Source organism: Syngnathoides biaculeatus, chromosome 3 (assembly GCF_019802595.1).
Source record: "Syngnathoides biaculeatus isolate LvHL_M chromosome 3, ASM1980259v1, whole genome shotgun sequence".
In the NCBI taxonomy this organism is placed as follows: domain Eukaryota; kingdom Metazoa; phylum Chordata; class Actinopteri; order Syngnathiformes; family Syngnathidae; genus Syngnathoides; species Syngnathoides biaculeatus.
Window position 1 is genome coordinate 14,946,355 of NC_084642.1, and position 16,166 is coordinate 14,962,520.

General features: G+C 38.5%; 1 protein-coding gene across 5 annotated transcripts in view; it reads right to left on the reverse strand.

Moving 5' to 3' along the window:
* znf710b (zinc finger protein 710b) overlaps positions 1–15,286 on the reverse strand; it is a 32,029-nt gene extending 16,743 nt beyond the window's left edge. For 3 of the 5 annotated variants that reach the window (XM_061814495.1, XM_061814500.1, XM_061814501.1), the window contains exon 1: positions 15,053–15,286. In XM_061814495.1, coding sequence (XP_061670479.1) covers positions 15,053–15,277 — 225 coding nt within the window. In that variant the 5' untranslated portion in view covers positions 15,278–15,286. Of the gene's footprint in view, positions 1–15,001 lie in introns of all 5 variants that reach the window. The other 2 variants (XM_061814497.1, XM_061814498.1) reach the window with 2 other exon arrangements.
* Between the last annotated feature and the right edge of the window lie 880 nt (positions 15,287–16,166).

Consider the following 16,166-nt stretch of genomic DNA (forward strand, 5'->3'; position numbering starts at 1 on the left):
GCTGAAAAGAGGGGGAGGGGAGAGAAAAAAGAAAGAATGAAAAAAACTGAGCAAGGGAGGGTGAGAGAGCATGAGGGGGGGGGAGAGACAGCACAAAGCAGAGCCTCACAAAAACATGGCTGCAGTGAAAGGAAGGAGGGGGGGGGGATTGTTGCTTCGGTTGCTCTATTTTTTCTTCTACACAAATCACAATTAACCACTTATCACCTGTCACCACCAGGCTGGAGTGCGAGTCATTGTGATGCGTTCAAAGACCTTTACTGGACACAACATAAGCTACATGTGCACAATTGAACGAGCTGCAACAAAGATAAAAATAACGCCTAATACCATATAAAGCCGCACTAATTACATTAAAAATAAATAAATGAACAAACTCCTTTCGGTACAAAATAACTCCAACCACAAATTAAAAGCAACAGACAGAGCTGCCAATTTGTAGAAATTTTCTTCCACATCCACCCATCCATTCATCCATCCATCCATCTTCAGTACAAGTGGTAAAAATTTGTCACTATTTACACCTTTTGTCAAAAACATTACTGCAGGACAGTTACTGCAGTACATTATGCAATAGATGAAAAGAATTCTGTGTTTGTTTGAGTGCACAACATAATTAACCTATGGTTGTCATCGCATAATCGTAGCCTGGATCAAAGTATATGACGTGCCATTGTCAAAAATATCTGTATGGATTTTATAAGCTTTTAAATTAGATATTTTTCAAGGGTAATTAAAAAAAGCAAGAATTAAATCAGATTTAATAAAATGTTAAAACTAAAAAATTAAATCAGCACTATTTTGCAAACAGATTAATAATATTAAACAATACGAGTGGCTAGTTTATGCATGATCAATAGTTTAGATTTCTATTTTGTGCAGTGTACTTCATCCACAACTGTGCTGCATGCAATTTGCAACGTAAAATTATTTTAAGAATTAATCCATTGATTACTTTTTCTTTTAATATATTCTATTTTTCTGTATTGATGAATGAATCTGATAAAATTTAAAACATTTCCATTCCTATTCAAAAACAAGACATTCGTTCAAACTAACATTTCAGAAAATGCACACATTGTGATTCAGTTTGGTCCACAACATGAAAGAAAATGGGCAAAAATATTGATAATTATTTTCCAAAGTAAAAGTAGAGGCTTGCAATTGTGTTATTTTGATTAGACAGATTAGTCTGCTTTTATTGGCAACTACAGAAATTTGAAAATAATTACTGTTGGGAGGCGGAAATTACAAGAATTTGGATAATTGGTCTCTAAATCATTATCAAAATATTCATTGATTAATTTATCAATTAATTGTTAACTGTTGTACGTATATTATATTCATTAATAATAATGAGCTTTTAACCTTACATGCCTCAGTTCTCAGGTGACAAATGCAATTATGTGTGGCTGACAGGCTGTGGATTACAAACGCAAATTCCAATGGAATTGAGATGTTGTCCATCCATCCATTTTTTGCACTGGATTTGCTCACTAGAGTCAAGGTCAGCTGACTCTGTGCAAGATGCAGGATTCACTTTGAACTGGGCACATAGACATCTTATTCACACTCACACCTAAAGGCAATTAGTTTAGAGTCTTCAATTAAACTACAATGCATGTTTCGGGGATGTGGGAGGAAACTGGAGTACCATCAGAAAATCCACCCAGACATGAGGCAAAAATGCAAACTTCACAAAGGCGAGGTCGGATTTAAACCCGGATCCTCAGAACTGTGAGGCAGACTAGTGTTGACAGAATGCTAAGATTTGCAAATTCCTTTCAACCTATATTTAAAGCAACACAATGTTTAATTTGGATTTTACACCACAAAGTAGTATGGTTAATTGAATAAAGGTTGAAAAGGATTTGAATTATATTCATTTTTTTAGTTTAATTTTATACAATGTCCCAACTTCGTTGGAATCGGGGCTTGTATTTTCTCTCTTGATATTTATTAATTTGCCTGGTATTTGCTGTTCAAGGTTGATTTCTTGACTATGTGACCAGAGCACAGCAATTATTTTGGTGTATGTTGACAACGTATCTTAGGAATTAGCATGGCTTAACGGTCTCTCTTGTTAATTACTTCTGCTTCTCCCTTTGTGATAACGATACTTGTCAGAAGTGTGGCCAAGGGCCTCTTTATCTTCGGACGTGCGGCGACTGCGCTGACATCGCTGCGTCTCTCCCGCACGTAATTTGCCTTTATAGTGCAACTCCCGCATGCAGTTTTGAAAAAGTGCTCCAGAACCTCTCAAAGTCAGAGGTGTAACTGCAGCTGTTAATGGCTAGAACGAAACAGCGTGGCGTTTCCTCAGCACATTTTGGTCATTTCCGGTCTCCATTTTTACATTCTTTCCAGAACAAGGAACAAAGCAAAAACGCCGACCACGAATGCGTGTCTGCTTGAACAAATGGACAGATGATACGTTTAATTATGCTGCAAAATCAATTGACCCCTCCGTACAGGGCACTTAACCACGCCCCCTGAAGTGACGTCACGCCACGTGCGCTGACGTAAGACAAACAGTAAAAATGGCAAATACAATACATTCTGAACTGAGACAGACTACATGCTTTTGATATCATACAAATCAACAAAATATTATAGATTCTAAATACAATACATTCTTAACTGAGAGAGACGCCATGCTTCTGATTTCATTCAATCATTCACACGTAGCAATGTTATGCGAGCGGAGAACGTCTCATTCATTTATACGAGACGTGGATTAAAAATCAAATTTAGGGCATATCTTCGTGCAAACAGTCTGGTTAAGCTTCTGGCCGCGAGCCAGCAAGAAATCAACATGTTTGTGCAGTCCGATCATCGCTAAATATCGCTCAACAAAGAATAAGTGTGTCAATCGTTCACACGGAGCAGTGTTATGCTAGCGATGAACGTCTCATTCATTTATACGAGACGTGGATTAAAAATCAAATTTAGGGCATATCTACGTGCAAACACAGTCTGGTTAAGCTTCGGCCGCGAGCCAGCAAGAAATCAATACGTTTGTGCTGTCCGATCATCGCTAAATATCGCTCAACAAAGAATAGGTGTGTCAATCGTTCACACGTAGCAGTTTTATGATAGCGGAGAACGTCTCATTCCTAACCCTATTTATACGAGACGTGTATTAAAAATCAAATATAGGGCATACCTTCGTGCAAAGATATGTGTTCCGGTTGATATTAGATGGATTTAGTTGATGATGCGGTCTTCCACAAAGTTTGATCCATCGAAGGCATTTTTCGTACTGGGTCTTCGGTTTTGGAAAGGGTACGAATCGAACTCCACCAACTAGCCTTTCAGGATACCTGTCGTCACTATTACAAAGTCCGTGACTACACCTCTTAACCATATTTTTTGTTAAATAACCCAAATACGCGATAAAACGCTAACTAAACCTATACTGGACCATTCAATGTTGTCAGAGAAAATGGCGGGAGCAAAAACGGGCTTTGGTCTATGCAGATCTCTGGCCTCTGATTGGTCAGTGACGCGGATTGCACAATATCCACGGAGGGGTCAATTAAGAAGGCAGCAGTGTAGTTGGTATGTGGAGCCGGGAGGAACGATGAGTAAGTCATCACGGCATGTGACTAAAAAGGGCCAATCACGAGAGATGAGCTTCGCGGCTTTCTGCGCGCAGCTTTTTTTTTTTTTTTGACGTGTTCGCGGCAAGCAACGCCCACCTACGAAGAGGTGCTGCGCGGAGCAATGCGTAGGTCATGTGATACAATGCGGCCGTTGTTGACCATGAAAGTATAAACTGAACTATAGATATTTCTGTAACAAAATAAGGATCATCAGTAACATTTGATAGCGCTGCACAGGCCTACTTCAAAGGGGATAAAAATAAATCTTTTAGTTCAGTATAAACATTCGCTCCTGACTAAAATATGGATGCTTATTAGTGTCCGTCCCAAGAGGGCATAAAATGTGCAAAGAAATAAGCCTTCATGGTAATGAAATGACATAATGCGCATATATAAATATATATATATATATATATATATTTTTTTTTTTTTTTTAAAAAAAAAAAAGGTATTTGATGTTTTTTTCCATTTTATTTTAAATGCGCAGGGAGAATCTCAGTCAAACAAAACTGGACATTATCTATGTGAAGGCAGAATTTGGATACAGCTTTTCAATTACGGTGTTCCAAAAGAATAATATAAAACTCGTCATCACTATATCCACACTGCGTCCTTGGTTCTGCATTTTCCTTCATTGTGGGCTGCATATTACGATCTTGGGTAAACACAGGTAGTGCCAGGTACTTCCAGGTCAACTAGTAAATGAAAGTGCAGCGACTCAATAACATATGGGTGAAGTACTACCGGCCATTCATCAGTTTAGAAGTTTCCTAGCATTTCTTTATCCTGTTTCTCTGCACACAGAAGTATTATGCACCTCTCTGCAGCACTCCCATTTACCATCTGCCCAGTCTCCCCTAGAAAAAAATTGCATTTCCTGACTGCAAACCCACAGCAACAAAACATTAACAGTGATGTTATGCTGAAAATGCAACATATTGCCACAAAAATGTTTTGCCATACTCAAATCTTACAACTTTATCAATTGGGGAGGGGGGAAGGAAAAAAAAAAAAAAAAAAAAAAAAAACCGACTGTGTGAACCAAAATTAACTGACTATTATTCCAGTCCTGGAAGTGGCAGGAATGCTCGTGAAAAAAGTTTCCAGCTGCCAAACACACAAAAGGAGAATAAGACCATGCTCATTGTCCCACCAGTAATTGATCAAAAATGATTTTCACCTTGACCTGTATACAGAATTCTAGAAAAAAAAAATATTTTGTATGCCATCTTCTCAACCACACAGCCAAAAATCGTGGCAGAGGTAAACAAAGTGCATTGCTTTTTCATGAAAACAAAACACACAACATTTAGCCACCAATTACAGTAGCTTATGTTTCTATCTAGCTCAATTTGGAACTTTGGCTTGAAGCACATTTCACTAACACCGAGAGAGTGTCAGACAAAACAATGAAAATGGCTACTACTCAAGCCAGTGCTACCATCGATGCCTTGACGAGCAACAAAAAAATATGGACAGAAAAAGCAGATGGAGGGAGGGCGACTAACCATTAGACACAATCTTCACACACACACGCACGCAAAATCTAAAATTACATTGAAGAGGGCACTAAGTGGGCCATGTCAGCAGGGTTAACAGTGGTAAGAAACATGGTTTTGCCATGAAACATTCTAATCAAGATACTGCATGCGACATAACAACAGGAGTAAACAAGTACTTGGCCTTAACATTAAAATTGTACCCAAGTAAACAGTAGGAGGTTCAACCCCCGTAATGTTTTGTTCTGTTAGCCTTCCAGTTTGTTTTTCTAGAGTATTCTTGTCATAGAACTGTAAATATCTGACGGCCCAAGTAATTTACAAAAAAAATAAATAAATAAAAAAAATCATCGGGACAGAGACAAGATGACATGTACTGCGTGGATCAGACGACAAGACAAATTTGCTCTCACAATTGCATTATGTCAGACTAAAGCAATAAAATCTTGAATTTCGATACCACAGCATCCCGTTTTTTTTTTTTTTTTTTTTCCCCAACGATTAGTGGGCTTTTATCTGGTCAACTCCAATGCTACCAGATACTATCAATACCTTTGGGATGACAACACGAGTGGAATGCGCTGACTGTAATATAAGAGAGAAAAAAAAAAGGGGGGGGGGGTGATCTGTGTCGGTGGTCACCGGTACTCAGGACAGGGAAGGACGTTTGTGTAAGGCTTGCTTGAGGTATGTTCACGTACTTTTAACACGATATGGCTCGCAAGCAGGCAACAAATCCTTACGTAGACTAGCAAGCTAGTGCTAGCGCTCGCATTTGTGTGCAAACATGCTGCTGTTCTGTTGAACAGAATATTTTACCAGAGCAGCGAATTCCAAAATTTCTGGAGCCAAAGCTTTACAAGTGAAAAACCTCATGCCACTCCAACAAACAAAAATGTTCACAAAAACAAGATACATTAATTGCTGTATGCACTTACTGCCATCTAGTAGAAGACCATTCATTTGTTCTGTCACTGACATACATAGATGAACAAAGAGACATTATTTATAGTAAATGTGTACTTTTTGGACATTTAAGTACACAGGGATATACTTAAATGTATAGGACATTTAAATGCCCATTGCTTCATCTTGTGATCGGATCAGTAATTAATTATTGGGTTGTTTTTTTTTTTTTTTAAACTCGCTGATCGGCCCCAAAATCCTACTTGTTAGTTTTTAACTTATCATATCAATATATGTCTGACAACTTATACAAACCATGAAAGTCATGTGAGCGACTTGGATTTTCATTCATTTTTTTAATTTCAATAAAGAGGCAATTATATACATGTCGTAGCCTTATTCCACTTTCAGAGCTTCCCTCGCACTCATTAAAAAGAAGCTGGAATGCATGGGCTCAAAACATTAGGCCTCTGTGCCTCCAGATTCATCAGCCTCTCTTCCTTCTTTTTTTTTTTTTTCTAACCCTCCCTGCAGCGGAGCCGAGCACTGCAATGTGCTGACACCATCATTAGCCAATCTAACCCTCTTGGCAGGGCTACATTCTCACATACTGACAAAGAACGGGTTGGTTAAATATACAAAAACATTTCATTCATTCATTCTTCCACCAAACTTGTTTGCAAGTGATTTTTATTCATGTGGATAGATATATTGGCAAAGTCCATTTCTGTGTGATGCCAATATTAAAATAACGTCTTCATGTTTCTACTGTTTATCACTACCAGACCTCCAGCATCATGCCATCATTGTAACATGTTGCAACCTCAAAGACTGATTGAGACTTAACTATAAAATGTTTTTTTTTTTTTTTTAACTGTTCTGTTCAGCTGCATGACCTTCCAGAATGGTGGCTCTGAATGACTTTGCGCTGAAACAGTTTTAAATACCCCTACCCCTTAATATGCTTATTAATTTTTAAGGTTTTCTTAATTAATCTGATGCTTAATGAAAATGCAACAAAACAATATTGAAAAACTATGAAACATTGTTGATCCAATCACTGTTGTGATCAAACACTGGAGCCTTCTTGGTTATTTTACTAATGCTACAAACTAAATCTGGTAATCTGTCAATAAACAAGAACCATATTTCCACAAAACTGTTCAATTCTCTCTGGTACTTTTCAGCTACGGTACACATCATTTCTGCTGTAGTGTGCATTAGCTCTTAGCATACCACCGAAACAACCAGTACTCCAATTGAACTGAGGGTTATAAAAATAACATTATACACAGTTTTGTACACGCGCTATGTTCTTCCCATTATAACCTAAAAAAGGGCTGATTATTCTCTCACAACCAATCAGCTGGCAGCATTATGGGGCGCAACCTCTTCAACATATTTTTTGGAACCCTTTACAAAGTAAATTCAGATAAAATGTATACCTAATTGAATAGCAATGAGTAAAATTGTCATTTTAATTTTGAAAGCATGACAACAGTTTCAGCTACATCCACGCTATGGCACAACTCTACTATATGGGTGGATTATTTGACTCAATACTAGACTACATAGCGGCAGGAGTTCAGAACATTAATAAGACATTTTCCAATTTAATTAAAAAAAAAAATAATAATAATAATAATAATCAGCAAAGGAAATTTACTCAAATGGCACTGATATAGAAGTGTGCACTTTGTGGGAAAGAGGTTTAAGTACTCAATATGACAAGGCTGTGCATCACTTTTAATATAGAAGTCAGTTAATTAACATTTAGCTGGCAGCCATCAAAGGCTTAATGTTGTTATCAGTCTTGACTGAACATTGTGTTCCAAATTATGCAAATTATATTTCTTATTTTCCTGGTTTTTTATTAATTTATATTAATTATAGAATAACTATCAATTCAAATGCTTTAAAAAAAAATGATAACGGTATGGGGGGGCATAAAAAAAAACTTAAAATGCTCCAAATTATAATGTTCAATAATTTCAAAACACTTGACAGGTTTTAAAGAACTGAAAATAGTCATTTATCATTTGGAGGTCATAATGAAATCAAAAAATATTTTTAAAAACAGTCAAATTACATTTTAACATAAGACCTCTTATTTGATAGCAGCTTCACAAATATAATTTGGGAGGGTTTCTGAATTTCTTTGAGAAGGTGAATTGAAATCATCAGTGAAGATGCTAATGAAAGCATGGATCCTAATTTAATACCATGGAAGAAAGTGATCAGTGAGAAACTCCAGAAACTTTCAAAAGGTTGTTTTCACACCTTCAGGGACCCTGAAAGAGCTGACAAGCTCACTCCCCAGCATTAGTTTACTGAATCTGGCATTGAGGTTTTAGGCCTGTGGACAAAAAGAGGGGAAAAGAAAAAAAAAAAAAAAGAAAAAGATTCAGCTGCCTCGGCCAAGTCGACCACAAAAATTCGTTGACAAAAATTTCAGCATCGAGGCAATAAAAAGTATTAATAAAAGCATATTTGCGCCTCCCTGAACCATTAGGCCACCGTCCACGTTTACCGCACAGACATTTGTTGTAGACAGACGCACTGTGGACCAGTGGAAAAGCATTGCCAAAAACAATAGAGGAGCATCGGTAAGTGATTAAGACTATTTGATGTGTAGTGTTAAAATAACATGAAGTATGAATGAGCTGAATGAAAGTGTTTTTTTTAACCTAAAATGGTAATCGCTAACTGAGAATCCGACCATTTAAGAAACGAAGACGAACACTGAGTACCAATATATGCAGTTTAAAGATAGAAGTCTGGTCCTTATTAAATGAGAATAAAATACTTTAGTAGTAAAAACACGCACAGTGGGTATGGAAAGTATTCAGACATCTAGTAAAATTTAAATTCATTTTTCGCTCAATTTACACACAGCACTCCCATATTGACAGAAGTTGACATTTTTGCAGCTTTGTTAAAAAATAAAAATGAAATATCACACTGCCATAAGTATTCAGACGTTTTGCTGTGATATATATATATATATATATATCGTGTTGGCCATTTCTTCTGTGCATCCTTGAGACGGTCCTACACTTTCACTGGAGTTCAGCTCTGTTCAATTGTACTGATTGGATTTGATTAGGAAAGGCACACACCTGTCTATATAAGACCTTACCAGTCACAGTGCATTTCAGCGCAAATAAGAATCATGAGGTCAAAGGAACTGCATGAAGAGCAAAGAGACAAAATTATGGCAAGGCTCACATCTGGCTGAGGTTACAAAAACATCTCTGCTGTACATAAAGTTCTTAAGAGACCAGTGTTCTCGATAATCCTTAAATGGAAGACGTTTGGGAGGATCAAAACTCTTCCCAAAACTGGCTGTTCGACCAAACTGAGAAAATTGGGGTAGAAGAGCCTAAGTGAAAGATGCAAAGAACCCAAAGATCACAGTGTCTTGAGATGCAGTCAGGAGATGAGAGAAAGTTCTAGAACGTCAACCATCACTGCAGCCCTCTGCCAGTCGGGGCATTAAGCCAGAGTGCCCTGACAAAAGACTCTCCTCAATGGAAGACATATGAAAGCCCACATGGAGTTTGCAAAGAAACACCTGATGGACTCAAAGATGTGGAGAAATGAGATTTTCTGGTCTGATGGGACCAAGATAGAACATTAACACCTGTCCAACACAGTCCCGACAGTGAAGCATGATGGTGGCAACCGAGAGACTGATAGATTCCAATCGTAGGAAAGATGAACGCGACCAAGTACAGGAACATTCTGAATGAAAACCTTCTCCAGAGTGCTCAGGATCTCAGACTGGGTGGAACGTTCACCTTCCAACAAGACAATGACCAGAAGCACACAACGGTGCTCAGGACAGGAAAGTACTTCATGCAAGGCTAGCTTAAGGTATGTTCACGTACTTTTAACATGATACAGCTGGCAAAGCCATCAACAAAACGTTATGTAGCCTAGCACGCAAGTGCTACCACTCGTGGTTGTTTGTAAACATGTTGCCGGTCTGTTGAACACATGATATTGACCAGAGCAGTTTATTCCAAACTCTTTGGAGCCAAGCCACCTACTTGACAGTTGTAAAATCTCACGGCACGCCACCAAAAATGTCACAAAAGCAAGATTCATTAATTGCTCTATATACTTGCCATCTGCCATCTAATAAAAGACCAGTGATTTGTTATGTCTGTCAAAATGCCTCACTGGCATAAATAGATGAACAAAGATACAGTATTTATTGTAAATATATATTTTTGAACAATTAAGTACACAACTACATACGTTAAATGAACATGTCATTTAAAATCAACACCGTGGTACCTCTTGGGATTGGATCAGTTATTGTTTTTTCTATTCTTAATCTAAAAAATTTCAACTAAATTTTTTCCGTCTGTACATTGAGGGGAAAAGTAAATGATTTTAACAAATGGCTGTGGCACAAGGAGTGCAACATTTAAGAGCGTATCAAAAGTTTTGTACTTAGTGTGTTCGCACACATTTGGGTGAAAAAAAAAAAGTGTGTGTGTGTGTGTCTGGGACTCGCTATAGGATAATTTTAAAAGATTCAACAGTAATAGCCCTAGTTTGTTCTAAAAGAAAGCATATTCTGACATTTGCTGACTTAAATTGTCATCATTTGTATCAACTGCATGGTAAAGTCAAGAAAAATAGTGTGTAATAATTTGGAACTCTGAAGTGCGATATTAAGCACACTCAAAATCAGAGCAGCAGCCACTTAAATGAGTTGGAAGGAGCATTTTTGTTTTTTTAAAGAAAAGCATCCGGCTGCTTGGCAACTATAGAACCGCTTGTTGGGGCCAGTAAAACAAGTGCTTCCTGACCATTGGTTGCAGTAACTGTGGCTAACACTACCCCGCCCCCCCACCCCTATGGGCATTGAGATAGAGGATGAAAGTCAAAGTGGCATCCAAAATGGGTCACTTTGGCAACCAGTACAAAATGTTCAGCAAGAAGAAACGTCTGCACTGTACTGATACCGGAATGAAATTTTGATATCACCATCCATGACTCATTGACAGACAGGAAGAAGAAACAAGTGTACTTTTGTTTAGCAGCAGCTAATTTTTTTTTTTTTTTTTTTCCCCCCCAGGCACAACACCCGCTAAACCATTACCAAATTAAGTAGGGTAGAGAGAGACCAATAATCAGACCTAATCCTGTTTTCTGTTAAAAGTCAGCTAAGTCCCCATCCCCTGTGGTATGTGGTTTTAAGAGGGTTTTTTTTTTTGAGTCATTTTAAGTATACCAAACACTACATTTTTTCCCCGCTAACATTCTGATGATTTGTAATGCACCAAAACAAAAATTAACTAAACCAGAAACCAAAAAATGAGGAACCCCGGGCCAAAAATTGAAAGCCGAAACAAATGATCAATTAATCAAACTAGTCAATTAAGTATCAAAACAATGGAAATAAAATTATACTACTAAAGGTTTTTTTTTTTGTTTGTTTTTTGCTTAAGAAAGGAACAAGAAACAAACTCAGTCATAGAAACTACTGATCTTCAGGCTTTTTTCATGCCTTACAATACACAAGTGGATGAATGCACAGTTCAGAATGCATAGTAGTCGTTTTACATAACAGGTTGGTTGGTAAATTCACCCAAATCCATGAAAACTGAAGCAGCAGATACAACTTGAAACTACTACTGACCAAAACGCTAACATTTCTCAAAGCCATAACATGGTCATCGTACGTACCCTAGACCATGACACACGACAAGAAATTGAAATAAATTCTCAAGTTAGCATAAACCATTCCTGTGCATTCATTCTGGACGCTGCGTTATTATACTCCACAGTGTCATCTTTACTGCAGTGGCCTTTCCTTTCCATGCTCATCTCCTGTCAGATCAAATTTCTCCTAAGCAAGAATAAAGAAGAATTTAGGTTGGTTGTTAACATGCCTCGTTCCAAGTCATGTATTCATAGCTCTTTTGGGGGGGTTGAGGGGGTGGGGTGTTTCCCAGTGATACTAGTTTGAAGGCTGTTAGAGTAGATTTTTGTTTACAACTGACTACTTTTCATACAGCGTTGTTCTTGCAACAAATGCGTATGCAAGAAAAGACTGTAGTTTTAAACCAACGCTAGCGTAACAGTTAAGTGGTACTTGCAGTGTGAAAAACACACCTAGGCTATGAACCAACCACAGAAAACCTAGCATGCCTCCGTGTGTTCTATGCGAACGGATTCCAACTATTGTGCAAACTAGTTCGGAACCTCGAGACCAGTTATGTCGGCACCAAGAACAGTGGACCTCCTGTACTCTACAGTACAAAGTGGGGTTATCACTATCGAATAAATTCAAAATCGATTATTCCACAGAATCAATTAATTGGATAAACATTTAAAGTTCTGTGAATGTTTGACAGAAGAAAATAATTCCAAACCTACATGGTCTTGTGTGAAAATGTCATGGCCCCATAACTGGTTTATCATACCAGAGTTTTTCTCTTACCATGACCAGGCCTGATACTGCCACACCTCAATCAAGAAATAACTTAGACTGAGCATTATGACGAAGTGAATTAGAACAAAATATTCTCAAAACCTTGACATCATGACGAGATCTAAAGAAATTCTGGAACAAATGAGGAATAAAAAAATAATAATTGAGAGCTGCCAGAGTGGAACAGGTTATAAAGCCTTTTCTAAAACATTGGGACTCCAGTGAACCACCGTGAGAGCAATTAGCCAAAAAAGGCAAAAACATAAGACTAGTGGTGAACCTTCCAGATGTGGCCGGCTGACCAAAATTACCCTAAGAGTGCAGTAACAACTCACCAAGAAAGCACAAAAGACCCCACAACAGCATCTTAAAAACTGCAGCCCTCGCATCCCTCAGTTAAGGTTAGTGTTCATGAAACCACCATGAGAAAGGGACTGAGTAAAAAAAAAAAAAAATTGCCTGCATGCCAGAGTTCCAAAGCGAGAACCACTGCTGAGAAAAATGAACATTACGGCTCGTTTGAAATTTGCCATATGACATCTAAATGACCCACAAGATTTTGGGGGAAATAAACACAAAAGTTGAACTTTTTGAAAGATATATCCCATTACATCTGGTGTAAAAATGAAAAATACAAACAAAATAAATAAATAAATATGGTAATGGCGGTAATGTGATCGTCTTTGGCTGTTTTCCTAATTCAGGACCCAGAAGACTTGCTGTGATAAATTAAACCACCAATTCTGCTTTTCATGAAAAAAAAAAAAAAAATGGTGAAGGAGAATGCCCTGCCATCCGTTTGTGACCCCAAGCTTAAACGAACTTGGGTTCTGCAGCAGGACAATGATCCAAAACACACTAGCAAGTCCACCACTGAATGGCTGAAATGAAATGAAGACTTTGGAACCCAGTCAAATTCTTGACCTGAATCGTATTGAGATACTGTGGCATGACCTTAAACAGGCAGTTCATGCTCGAAAACGTTCCAATGTGGCCTAATTACAACAACTATGCAAAGATGAGTGGGCCAAAATTCCTCCGCAGCGCCATGAGAGACTCATTGCAAGATATCACACACGCTTGATTGCCGTTGTTGCTACTGAGGGTAGGCCCAACAAGTTATTAGGTGAAGGGGGGAAATCACTTTTTACACACAGGGTCATGCAGGTGAGAATTTTAAAAACCTGCATTTCAAAACTGTATTTTATGTTCACAAGCTTTGTGTTTGATGAAGGGAAACGTGTGACAAACATGCAAAGAAAAACAATCTTTCACACCTAATTATTTTATGTTAAAGTTTACTGCTAATTTATTTTTTCTGATTACTGTTATTTGATGGACAAAACCCAAACATAAATTAAGCAATATCACACAAGCAAGAGTGATGTTCTCACCAACCATTTTTGAAACTGAAAGCTACTTCTTGGCTACTGATATATGTATCAATATACTACTTTGGAAAACACTTGTGAGGCTGCTTCACATTCAATTAATTGCTAATAACAGGCTATTCCTATTAATATATTTTTTCCCCATTAATGGACAGGTTTACAATGATGTCACCACCACCCTTAGAGCAATTGGATAAATTAACAATAAATAAAACATCACGTTTCACCTATCACCTGTGTTCTCTGACCTCTATGACACACAAGATGGCGTAATTGGAAACCCATCCATTGATTGATTGATTGATTCAGTTATTGGTTTGGAAAATGATCCTGCTTTTTCCAAAGTAAATGTAATACATAGCAAATGTTTTCATTTTGATTAGACACAAAATATAAGTCTCCTTTTAAGAAGGACTAGAGAAATCAGATATTTAATTTTGAAGGGCTCAAATCACCGAATTTGGACAATTTTAAGTTAACAAATGCTCTTAACGATTTACCAGCTATCAAAATAGTTGATTAATTTTACGATTAATTAGTTAACTATGACATCTTTAGTGGAGATTCAACTATATATGTTTTTCATGCAAAATAATGGGACTACAACGTAACTGTGCCTTTATCAGGTACAAAGCTGTGAAGTCCAATGTCAAGTGAATTTTAAATAAAAGAAATAAATTGGGGACTGGTACCAGCTCATGTCATGCCGCCGTGCCACGAATAGCACGATAGTGCACTTTTAAACGAAAGTATGAAGTAAGACCAGCTTGTATGATACCCTGCCGACACAAGCGAAAAGAGAACAGCATAAAGTTAGTCTAAGACGGGGCCTATGTGCGAGGTATCCCGGTGTTGAGGGGTAATGATGGGCACAGTCGTGCTAGTGTGGCCTGGTAGCCCTGGCTCCCGTTCCAGCATGCTACTCGGCCAGCCCAACTCTCACTCGTCGCAGTCTGTTTTTTTGCCACGGTGCGACGTTTACAAGTACAACAAATGCAATCGAGACGACATTTTGGAAACGGCGGTTTAGCTACGCCGCTCGTCAGTAGCATTAAAGCAGCGACTGCGGAGGAGATGTGGTGGTCAGGGGGGAATCGAACCAAGTTACGCTTGAAGCAGCCCGAGCAAAAGACTTTTCAAAGCAAGCACCTCACTGTTCTACGTCCGGGCGGCACACAACGGGTCAACGTGGCTGCTCACCTGGTTCCAAAACGGGTTTATGGTGGCGACGAGACTGGTGGATGTTTGGAGCGGAAGGAGGAAGAAGCGATTGGAACGACGGACGGCGGCCGTTGTGTGAAAGGCAGGAGGGTGGGAGAGGAGAGGAGGGGAGGAAAGCGAGGGAAGGAGGGGAAAAGAGACGACGTGAATGAATAAACAACAGAGCTCTTCCTCCTTTATCATCCCTACTAAAATCCCAGCCATGAAACTGTTTTTTTTAATCGCCTCTCACACAATCAGTAATATAACACAATATTAAATTTTGAGTAAAGAAGGGGATTTAAATTAGACAATTTAATGATCGCCTTATTCTAATGTTAAACGGACGCCAATGTTGCATTCTTGACGTCACTTGTCGTTCGCCGACGTTCCACAAGATGGCGTCATTTTACCTCGTGGAGTTGGCTTGTTGCGCCCAGTGTCTACTTTTACGTAGATTTTGCATCAGACGTCATTCTCTCTAGCCCAGTATGGAGTCCGGATACAGAGGAGTCAAAAAGCTCACGCCATCTTTTTCCCAACCATTATCTATCTATCTATCTATCTATCTATCTATCTATCTATATCTATCTATCTATCTATCTATCTATCTATCTATCTATCTATCTATCCATCCATCCATCCATCCATCTGTGGCCTTCGTTGAGCACCCTTTGGGTGACTCTTCGCAAGGAGTCACCAGATGCCGACTGTTTGAAGCAACGTTGTCCTGTTGGTGCAGATTTTCGTCAAGGTTTAGTACCAAAGACACCGATATGTGTTTTATGCTGTGGGTCACTGGTCAATGTCCAGTTCTCACAGCCATAAAACAAGAGCAGACCTTTAAAAAGGGCAGTCTGCCTCCCGAATCTCTGTTCCGACAAAAAGAATATCCGTTGACTGCGAATGTCACGGCATAATCTGGAAAATCGAGGTTAGTATACATCGGTAAAGGTAGGTGCCGTCAATTTAATTGTACACCTTATACCCCAACCCCAATGCCCAATCCATACCAGTATTGAACGGTCTGAAGGCAACAATTTATCCCTGGCAGACCGTTGTATAAACTAGGGGGAAAAAAATCAGAAATCAACTTGTACAAAACAAACGTGTT